Genomic DNA, 11,130 nt, shown 5'->3' on the forward strand with positions numbered 1-11,130 from the left:
GCATTAAGAGAATTCCCTGAGAGTTTTCCGCGCAGCTCTCTGGGGAAGGGCTGGTGGGCAGTCTCCTCGCTCCCCCGTGCTCCGGGACGGCGGCGGGTCGGTGGGAAGGATGTGGATCTCACGGAGCAAAACCTGCCCCACTCTTGACTGCCCTCGCCGAGCAGGGCTGTGGGGCTGGTGGTGGGTGGCCACGCGAGCCACCCGTGGTCTCTCCGTAGCCTTGGACGGTTGCCTCTGCCGGACTCCGCTCCTCCCGGGCAGATGGGGTAGCGGCGCTGGCTCCCTCTCCCTCTGTTCTCCCTGTGCGGCCCCAGCTGGCGTAGGGAGGGGGGGCGGAAGGGTCCTCGGCTTCGTCCCGGTCACCGCTCACACGGGAAGTGGGCTTGCAACTTCTCTTATGTGGCGCTTGGAAACCAAACTCAGCTTGGGGGTTGATGCCTTTTTCTAGTGCTCCTTTGGGTATGGCTTTGGTATTTTAAAAAAAAAATAAAATTACACAACCAATGGTTAAGAGCTTAATCAGTTCCTGTGTTTTTAAGATTGGCTGGAAAAGGCAGAGGGAAATGGGAAAATAGTAATAATCAGCAAGAAGCTTTTCTTTTTCGTCTGCGATGGGAAGGGATCTGTACTCGATGCTCTGAGGAGGTGCTTCTATTTCTGATCAGCATCCCCAGCGCAGGTTTCTGGTGGAGACTTTTTTCTCTCTCAAGTTCCCAGGAGCGGAGGAGAAAGGAGACATGAGCCCGCTGTTTTGCCAGCACGCATTTTCTTCTCTTCCTCTCACCTGGTTTATGGATCCTCCCGGGGAGAAAGATGAGGGCTATGCTCCGCCGGCTTTGTCCTGGCGTCCGACGAAGGCAGGGCCAGCCTAGTGGGCTGCACCGCTGGGGCTTGGAAGGTGGTGGAGTTTTCTCCTGCTCCTGCATCTGCCTCAGTCTGCTCCTCCGGAATGGGATGGGGGAAGCAGCGAGGAGAAACTCACCTTTTGTGGTGGTTTTCTCTTCCCCCCCTGCCGTTACATCTCCATGGCAGACACAGACTTTAGCTGCTTGAATTTTTCAGACAAGCTGTTGAAGTTGGGATGTTTGGTTTTTTCTCTGGAGGATGGGGTTTAAGATGTGGGCTGGGTTATTTCTCCCAATCCAGTTATGCCTTGTGGTCAGTTTTTGGAGTGGTGCGAATGCAGTGAAGTCCTGGAGGAAGGCCTGCTTCAGGTGCTGACTTTCTGCTGGGGTGTTCCCTCTAGATAAGTCGGTGGAGGTTTCTGATCTGGTGGCAGGCGGAGGGAGATCAGTCAGGGCTGCGGAGCGCTGGGCTCTGCACATCGGAGGTGGCTGCTGCCTCCTGCGGCCCCGGTGCCCCGCTGAAGTGGTGTTGCTGGCTTCTGACCGAATGCATCTGGAGAAATGCAAGAACGAAGTAGCGAACTGATGAAGAAAAACCAGGTTACAATTCTTCCGTGTTTCTCGTGTCAAACTGCCATTTCTGTAATGTTCACCTATGTGCAAATGCGTGAGCTCCTGGCTTACCTTTCCGAGTCCCTTTGCGCTACCCATCACCTTTCCCTCCCGGGGGTCTGGGTGGTTGGTCGCTGCGGCTGCAGGGGCAGCGTGTCGTCCCGCGGTGCCTTTCTTCCACAGCTGGGGCTGCTTCAGCTCTGGCTTCTCGGAAGCAGCATCTCCCGAGTTACTCACCCAGGGAGGCTGAGCTGCCACCCACGCCGGGTCCCTTATCTCCGTGCTGCTCCCCACCAGGGCCCTGCCCCGCAGCTGACATGGGGAGGGATGCTTTGAAGCTGCAATTTCACCCCAGAGCTGTGTGTTAGGAGGCCAGGATGGAAAAAACAGTTGCTCTTGAATTTGCTTGTCCCCATGGCACCGCGGATGGGAAACCTGGTTGCCAGTGAGTCACTAGGACCATTCTTTTAATTCATCCATGGTACCAAACCGGGGTGGATTTCAGGTTTGTTTTCTCCTTACAGTCTTCCTTAGGAAGTTTATATGCTGAAGGATGTGAGAAGTTAACTGTTTCCCCCCCCCACTCCTGCAGGACAAGCTTGCTACAGTAATTAGACATCTTCAATGACAAAACTAAACACCCATCTTAAAACCCATTTGGAACGGTCTGTGCTGAGAGCTGGCCGTGATGCACAGGTTGGATCCATAAGGGTACCCGCGCAGGCTTCTCCCCCGGCCGAGGGGATGAGGAGCGTGTCCCAGCTCAGAGCCCTCAATGCCTTTCCCATCTGAGCGGGCACCGAAGCTCGTTAGAGAGACTTGGGGCTCTGTACGCCACAGCGAGAGCCGGAACGGGTGACTGGTGAGGGTGTGGTGCTGTGCAGGACCAGCCCTGTGTCTCCATCGGCAAAGCACCAAGAGAAGCTGGACATCTCCAGGGGTGGGGAGGACGGAAGCCGTCGGATAGCCAGCCATTAGTTAGTACGATGGGCATGTTGAGTTGTAAGGGACTCGGAGATGGGATCACGAGGGTCTGTAGCTCAGGTTATATTCTCTCTGCTCACGGATCCGCCGTTACGGTTTGTTGAACTCCTTTATAGCGTGTTTGTGGCTGCTTGAGGTCCTGCTCCTTGGAGCATCCCGCGTACCGGGGGATTCAGCCAGTCCATCGCCCAGACAGCAGCAGCGTGTTTCACACATGTTTTTCCTGGGGAAATCTTCTCCGGCAAAGCTGCCAGAGGCTGGCAGTGACTTCTGAGGGGCCATGCTGACAGCATCCCTCCACGCCAGCTCCCCAGCACGGGCTGGGATGCCAAGGGAGGGGGGGCAGAGCCAGTGGGGCTGCGCGCCCGCTGCGAGGCCCTTCATCTCCATACGGAAAAATGGAGCTGAGCCTCTCGAAACCAGAGCCGACTTTTAGCTCTTGTGGGAAAAAGCAGTCCGAGTGACTTTTGAAGCAATGTCTCCATGGGGCATCGGGTGTGGGGGTGGCACGTCCCCGTGGCTTAATTCTGCCTCTCCGACTCTCTTACCAGCGGTGACATAAACGAAGACACGCTGGAGACCGAAAATTCAGCTGCTGCGGCTGCTGCTGCCTTCACAGCCTCCACGCACCTGAAGGAAGCGGTCCTAGGTAGGTTCAGCCCCTGCCGTAGCCCCTCGGTTGAGCTGTGCCAGCTCTGCCACCCCAATGTGGCACAATCCTGCGCTGGTGCTGGCCGAGAGGGTCCGGCTGCTGCTGTGCGGGGCTGTCAGCTGGCCCTGGGGATGCTCTCCCAGGGCACTGGGGATGCTCTCCCAGGGTACCGGGGATGCTCTCCCCGGGGGTACAGGGGATGCTTTCCCCAGCATCCAGGGGAGCCCGGAGGGCTGCGGGGGCTGGGGGACGGGAAGAGGGCTGGGAGCTGCTGGCCGGGCTGCTGCTGCCCTCTCCTGGAGCAGGATGAGGCCCTGTGTCCGGCCATCGCTGGCTCCTGCCCTTGCAGCTTGCCATGGGGATGTCAGTTTTGCAGCAAACTCGCTGGCTTTGGTTACAAGTAAAAGTGAATTTAGCGAGCAAAGACTGTGACCAGCTGGGCTGGAGTTGACTTAAAACCAGTTTTACTCTAAAACCAATTTTATAATTACCCCAACAACACAAATCCTTTAATTTTTATCAAGAATTGAATTTTTTCAGCCCTGACCACTGCCTTCTCAGATTTTATGCGTTGGCTGCAGCCAGATCGGTATAGATCTGCCTGGGCTGTTTCCCCTAAGAGATGTGGGTGTTTGGATGCTTTAGTAACAAAGCGCAAGTAAGCGGTGGCCACAAACCCCAGCACGCCCCACCATGCATCATCTACTTCTTTTTCTTTTTTTTCCAATCCTGAGCTTTAAAACCGCTTTATCCCTGCATGTGTGCCTTGGGGCAGCCAGCTGGGGGCTGTGACTCATGTTTCTTTTTGATCTGTCCCTTCCTCTGCTCCCTGTGAGAAGTGAAGATGGCTGAAGATGAGGACAGTTTGGACGCAGAGATTGTCTACCCCATCACCTGCGGGGACAGCAAAGCCAACCTCATCTGGAGAAAGTTTGTGTGCCCCGGGATCAACGTGAAGTGTGTGCAGGTGAGAATAAGGGGCCCCAGTGCTGGACTCATGCCTTCCCATGCCCACGTTGGAGGCACACCTGGCTTGTCCTGGTTTTGGTGAGCTTTGGTAAGCTGCTTTGCATCAGAACCACATCATGGTGGGCAAGGAGGAAATTTTCTTGGTACTGTGGTAGCTGATATTTGTCGTCTTGGCCTAGGTGAGCAGTCTTGGGTGGAGAGATGCTGCCGCAGTTTAAGTGCATTATTGGAGAGTTTGAGAAATTTGGGCACTTCCAGTGTCTGCTCAGTTTGAAAGTTGAGCATTTGTTGAGAAATTTATTGGTAGGGGACCTCCTGAAGAGCTTCTACTGTGTCCTGGATAACTCATGGTTAAAATCTGCATGAATCCAGGAATATACCATGAATGATGCAGTTGTCCTAAGCCATCGCTGGCATTTGCGCGTGGACTAAAGGATACCCTGCTGCGGGAGGGTCTCCTCTGGGCTCTGTTGCAAGAAGGCTTTCCAAAGGATGATCCTTGCCCTTCATAGGAGACGTGGTCTTTGCCATCCCCGAGGCAGAGGACAGGTACTGCTGCAGATAGTGCTGCTGGCTAAAATCTGTCCTCGCTTTGCACCGAAGCCCGTGTACTTGTTCGGAGCAGCAGTTTCTCATGCGGTAATGCTGAGTGAGCTCTGTTGGTCAACGTGGGCATTCAAAAGAGGAGGCCTGGACTTGGGAAATCCTTTCTGAGGTGGGCTGTAAAGCAGCTCTTTAGAGGACCGCCTGACTCTGTACGTTGGTTTTAGGTCAGCTCATGGGTTCAGGCAGAGCTGGGTGTGTAGGGCAGTAAAAGGGGGAAGAGCTGGCTGCGGATATGGTGCCTGCCAGCTCCCCCCAGCTGGTTTTTGGCAGAATGGGTGTGTCCTGTGAGAGAGGCCAGAGGTTTCACTGGTATCGATGGCTGGACCCGGTAGCAGGAGGTCAAAGACCGAATGGGCTTCTCCTTCCCTGGCTTGTGCGGGGCGCAGCATGTCCCTGGACCCAAACGTCACCGACGGCAGCCCGGCTTTCGTTGTGAGTCCGCTCGTTCGTGGCAGCCTGAGCTGCACACTGCTGTTAAGGATACTTTGCACAAGCTACGGGGGGTTTCCTGGCCGTCCTGCCTGGGCTGGGCTTTCAGCAAACTCCTCTGTGCCGCACACCCCCCCCAAACCCGTGGCCTTGGGCAGCTGGGGAGGCAATATTTGCCTTTACGTTTTTAACTCGATCAAAGTCTCCAAGGTGGGGAAGCGTGTGTCAGCCATCTGTTCTCGTGGTGTTATTTTAAACAGCGCATTGGGGCTGCGATGCGGCTGCGCTCCGCTGCCGGGCACCGGGAAATGCCATCCAGGCAGCCTGGCTCCGCTGCTGAATCGCGCTCGCAGGGCACGCTTTCGTTATTTTTATGGCTCGTCACACCAATGTTGCACTTCTGCCTTTTGCAGTTTGATGATCACCTAATTAGTCCCAAGGAGTTTGTCCACTTGGCGGGCAAGTCGACCCTGAAGGATTGGAAGCGGGCGATCCGGATGAACGGGATCATGCTCCGGTTAGTCTCTTCATTTGTATCCGCAGAGCAGCAGCGGAGATTTCTTTCTGGGGGTAACGGTGGGGTGGAACAGAGCCCTTGGCATGGTTGTGTTGCTGCTGAGAGAGCAAATGTGTGCTGAACTTTTGTCTTGGTAACAGCCTGGTCTTAATAACAGCCTGGCCCCAAATGTGGCATGTCCTATGGCTTTGCTTTATCCTTGTACCTAGGGAATAATTTGAGGCAAGAACTATTTACCCAGTCTTTTGGGGACTTGAACCGCACCGAGTTCCCAGCTGGCATAAGGTCATTGAAAATTTTAACGGCCACGGGTGGTCGGGCCGTGCTGTCTGCGGGTTCTCAGTGTGACCTACCAAATGGACGTCAGTCTGGTCATCAACCAGCGCTCCCACTGCAGCCTGTCTGCTTTACATCACGCTCTTTTTTTTTCTTTTTTTTTTTTTTTTTTTTTTGCCAAGGACTTATTTAAAGCTTACTTATGCAAGCATTTCTCTTCTCTAGTTTTAACTACAGTAATTTAGTTCTTCTATGGTCTTCTTGAATGCCAGCCTGAGACTGTGATTTAATTAAAGTCTGTCTCTGCCCGTAGGCAGGATAAAAAAGCATCACCTCTTTCCCCAGGAATTGTCAGTGGTTTTGTATTCTTTTCACAGGGTGACATTGCCTTTGCCTGTACTCTTCTGCTTCAATGCAGGCATCTCCCATATTCCTTCTAAGCAGCTTTTGCTCCTCATGGATTTTGCATAATAGGCTTATGCTTTGGCAAGGCAGGTCTTTCAAGGAAAAAAAACTTCAAGAGGAATGTGTGAAGGCAAGCCCAGCAGCCCACGTGAGCTGATCTTGGGGAGCTCAGGTGGTTGTTGGCCAGCAAAGCCTGAGGATGCTTTGGAGACCAAACGTGCTCAGACTGGGACGATCACATAGGCCAATGTTGCAACTTCCCTTGCTTAAGCTGAGAGGCCTTATTTTAGTTTATAAATAGCGTTATGCCTCATCTCTTCTTGAGCTGTAGAGTCAAAAAGGGAAGGAAGAGACTTCCTGCTGTCTCGCCCTGAACTGAGGTTTCAGCCGAATCCGCTGCTGGAGGCTGCAGGCGTGCACGGGGGGAAGGTGCTGGTGGGACCAGACTGGGACCTTCTCTTCTCCTTCCTCCCTCCCCGAACCAGGAGTTCATCAGCCCCAGTATGGGTTCCTACTTAAAATTACAGACCCCAGTGCAGAAGAGCCTGTTCAGAGAGGTGGGACCAGCTCTGAAACCAGCTTGTTTGGAGGCCAAGTGTTGCCCTGCTGTAAGGAGGTGGGAGAGGAGCAGGACGGGGTGGCTCTGCCTCAGCCGTGGGGATCCCCACGGACGTGTGGGCACGCTTGGTGTGGGTGTGTGGTGCTCGTACAAAGGCAGGGGATGTCCCCAGAGCAGGTCGGGAGATCCCAGGGAGGAGGACCCTGTTCAGCATCACAGGGCAGGGATAAAACTGCTGCATAGGAGCATGGCCCAGGGTGACGGGGAAAGCTCTCCCCAGTTTGCTGATGTTTCGGGACTGGCAGTGTTTGGGCTCTAAACCATACGTTTTCCCTGAAGGCTTCTAGCCAGCGGAAGGTCTGCTGAGAGCAGTGTGGTTTGTCCTGCTGCTTCTCAAGGTAGGTTTAGTTTTACAGGGATATACTCTTAGGAAAAGCCCACGTGTCTCTTGAGCCTTTCAGCCCAAGTTGAGTGCTCCAGTGGCGAAGAAAAGGACTTTCTTTCTTGGACTAAGGAAATTCATCCTCCCTGGGTTGGACTTGGAGAGGAACCTTTTCAGAGGGATGAAGTCCCGCTCCCCCTCTTCCATCCCGCAGGAGGATGTGGGATGCAGCAAGGAGGTGGTCAGAAACCAAATCTGCTCCAGTCCTTTACTGCACCTGCGGCACAATGGGCTTTTTTCTGCCCGTCCCAGCCTCCTGAAAGGCTTTGCCACCACTGGAGTATTGCATGGTTGGTGGATTTGTGTGTGTGGCCGGTACGGAGCAGGCTGCAGATGCCATTTTAAGTAACCCTTAATTAATGGTGCCTCTAAGGTCAGGATACAGGGGGACTTGTCAAGGGAAGTCCCTTGCCTTGTTGCCCCTGCCTGCTCTCCTGGCTTTTGCTTTTCATCTGGGACTTGGAGAAGTTTGGGGGTGAAGGCTGCCAGGAGCTGCGTCTCGGGGCTCCCTGCTCCTGCTGACGTGCCCGTCCCTGTGCTTGTTCCCTGTCTTTCAGGAAGATCATGGACTCGGGAGAGCTGGATTTCTACCAGCACACAAAGGTCTGTTCCAACACCTGCCGGAGCACCAAAATCGACCTGACTGGAGCCAGGGTGTCCTTGACCAGCCAGACATCGACGGAGTACATCCCTCTCACTCCCGCTTCTGCGGATGGTACGTCCAGCCATTCCTCGCACTCTGAAGAGGGGCTTTGAAGCATTAAAGCACAACGAATGCCCCTTAACCGATGTCCCTGACGGTCGCCTCTCTTTTTGGCTTTGTGGGTTGTTTTATCCTCTGCTTTCTCTCCCTGCTCTGTTGCAGGATTCCCCGTAGCAGAGCTAGGCAGAGTTGCTGTTAGAGCATCTCGGCAGAGATGCAATAACTCACCTAGTTGCTCTGTAACACTGCATGACCTGAAGAGCTGGCCTCCTGCCTTACCCCAAACTGTGTAGCTGAAGCAGAAGACTGCAGTTAATCTGTAAGAAAGCAGTAGTTGTTGCTCGATGAAGTTCCCTTCTGTCTCCGCTGCGGTTGGGCACTGTGTCCGCAGGGCTCGTCCCGGGACGCAGGGATCAGCTCGGCTTCTGCTGCGCAGGGTGCCGGGGTAGGAGCCAGTCCCTCCTCCTCCCAGCTCTAACCTGACTTCTTCTGGAATAATTTAGGAGGTTTCATTTAAGGCTCCCTGGCTGAATTATTAGTGGTTTTGTCTGATGAAAGACAACTAAGGGATACAAAAGATTTTTCTTTTAATCTGCACTCATGTATTTAGTTCATAAAAATGGATTTAAAATGATGTTGCAGCTACATAGCTGTAGCCCTAAACTTAATTTGACCTGTAATTACAGGCTTTCTGATCTCTAAGTACTTCTGTATTTCCTAACTCCTTTTGCTTCTGAGAGTTAAGAACAGCCCCCCAGGAGCCCCGCACCCCGAGCTCCCGATGGGGTCGGTGGGAGCAGAGCAAGGAGGGGGTGAGCCCCTTGCCCGGCCCTGCCGCGCGCCTTCGGCACCACGGCCCGGTGTTGTGGTGGGGAAGCATGCCTGGTGCAGCCTGTCCCAAGCCCTCCCGTTAAACGTGGACATCAGCTCGCTAACGGGGAGACGCTTCCCGTGCTGCTGGGCTGTGCTGGAATAACCAGAGCCCCGAAGGCTGCAGAGTAATTGGATTTAATGGCAGCGGCTGAGCATTACAAACGCTTCGCACAGCACCGCGGGTCTCTGGCCAGATTCCCATTCATCCCGCTCCTGTGTGCGGCTGGAATGACGCCGGTTCCCCGGGCTCTGTGGTAACAAAGCTGCTGAGATCTGGCAGAGCTGGAGGGAGGGAGGGAGCCCCCCTGCATCCCTGCGCAGTGGGGGGATGCTCTCCCCTTCGAGGCTTTAGAAACCCTCCAGACATCCCAGTCCTGCAAACTGTCAGCTGGGCAAAAAAGGATTGCTAAAAAAATCAGACTCTAAATCTGTTGGATTTTTGCTCTAAGCAGTAGTAGTGTGTATGCAGGGGGGAACAGGAGGGAAGTGCTGCTCTTGGGCGTGTGTTCTTGTGCAGGGGTTGCAGAAGTAATCCCTGGGGTATTGCACTCGTGTGGAAAAATAAGTACTGCTGGCACAGCAACGGCATGCAGCTTCACCGTCTGCTTGGGCCTTTCTGTTCAGCTCTGAGAGCTGCCTTTAAATGAGTGATCCTATGCAATAAAAAGGAGAAGTCGCAGGAAGGCATCCCTCCGAAACAGCCTGTGAAAAATACAGAGAAAAATCAGGACTTGGGTTTTTTTTTTCTTTTTTTTTTTGCTATTGGTTGCAGTGAACGGTTCCCCGGCTACCATTACCATAGAAACGTGTGAGGATGCCAGCGACTGGAGCACCAGCATTGGAGGTACGGCTTTGGGGCCCAGCGGGCTGGGGCGCAGCAGGGGCAGGGGGGAAAAAAAAAAAGAGGGAAACAGCAGGGATAAGGAACAGGACCCCTCTTGCTGGAGCAGCCCTGTTCGAGCCTCCACCCGGCGTGTAGTGGTGCACTGTATCCTGCCTGTGTGTAGTCTGACTGCAGCGTCATCTTGGGACGAAACTCTTAGCGCTAAGATGTCAAAGCATAGGCCAAATGCCTGGTGTGGCTCTAGGAGGGGGGGGAAAGGAAAAAATCAGAGGGATCCTAAAATCATTCTTGCTCCTCTGGTGTACTCTGAGCTGAGGGGACAGATGTGGCAGCCAGGCGGGATGGGGTCTGGCTGCTCCCAGGAGATCCAGCTCCCAAAGGAGCCTTGGTCACTTCACCCCTCGGTCTCATTTGAATCCTGAGCTGGAGGAGAAAACGAGCTTTTCTGTAGCATCAGTGGCCTGTTTGTGTGTGACAGAGGATGGAGAAAACAGGTCCTTTTCCAGCTGCCCCTCCTTGGGGTCCGTGCTCCGGCAGGGCTTTGCCCCATCGCCCTGCACCTACAGCCTGGCAGGGCTTCACCCGTGTAGGGGCTGGAAGGGGAGCCCAGAGCAGATCCCCATTGAAACTCCCTCCGAGGATTTTGAGGTTCTCCCTTGCATTCTCTTTCCCCAGACGACACCTTTGCTTTCTGGCGAGGCCTGAAGGACACAGGCCTCCTGGAAGAAGTAATCCACGAGTTCCACCAGGAGCTAGTGGAGACCATGACGGGCTTGCAGCAGCGAGCGCAGGATCCCCCGCTGCAGCTCGGGGGTAAGGACCTGGGCGCGGGCGCTCAAAGGCATCTCAGGAGCAGGGCCAGGGAGGTTTTTTTTTTCCTCCTTGGGGATATCCGAATGGCACTATGGGGGCATAGTTCTTCATAACTAAATCTCACTTCTGGCTGCGCCCCAGGCGGGCTCTCAGCTGGGCTTGGCTTCTTTAGGTGGCTTCGGTTTTCTAATTTGCTGGCCCTGGGTCTGGAGGAACGCTTGGCTCGGGAACTGAGGTGGAATTTAGGCCATCAAATAATGATGCAACAACCATCTCCTGGGCCAGCAGGCTTCTTATCACTCCTCTCTACCTGTTTACATGGTAGAGACCTCTTGCACTTTCTCCTGACTTCTCCTGTCTTCTCCTCTTCCCCAGCCTCTTGCCTTACACTCCCGCAGATTTTGGCCGTCTCGGCTGAATGTGTTTGCTGTCGTATGGCTTGTTACTGAGCCGTAAATACTTTGCGTAGGGAATTTTGCTTTCCTCAAGGATCTGTGTCTTGTTTTTAAGATGCTGTTTTACTCAACAACGTAGTCCAGAACTTCGGTATGCTGGATCTGGTCAAGAAGGTCCTGGCCAGCCACAAGTGTCAGATGGATCG

General features: G+C 54.1%; 1 protein-coding gene across 1 annotated transcript in view; it reads left to right on the forward strand.

Moving 5' to 3' along the window:
* Positions 1–2,992: 2,992 nt before the first annotated feature.
* Positions 2,993–11,130, forward strand: part of GMEB2 (glucocorticoid modulatory element binding protein 2) — a gene marked incomplete at both ends in the record, with an annotated part of 8,874 nt that continues 736 nt past the window's right edge. Inside the window, 7 exon segments of the mRNA XM_009702909.1 lie at positions 2,993–3,090; positions 3,933–4,060; positions 5,511–5,614; positions 7,854–8,011; positions 9,645–9,716; positions 10,392–10,529; positions 11,040–11,130. The exon segment at positions 11,040–11,130 is cut by the window's right edge and continues 26 nt beyond it. Of these exon segments, the coding sequence (XP_009701211.1) occupies positions 2,993–3,090; positions 3,933–4,060; positions 5,511–5,614; positions 7,854–8,011; positions 9,645–9,716; positions 10,392–10,529; positions 11,040–11,130 (789 nt within the window).

This window comes from Cariama cristata, unplaced genomic scaffold (assembly GCF_000690535.1).
Source record: "Cariama cristata isolate BGI_N322 unplaced genomic scaffold, ASM69053v1 scaffold10536, whole genome shotgun sequence".
Lineage (NCBI taxonomy): Eukaryota > Metazoa > Chordata > Aves > Cariamiformes > Cariamidae > Cariama > Cariama cristata.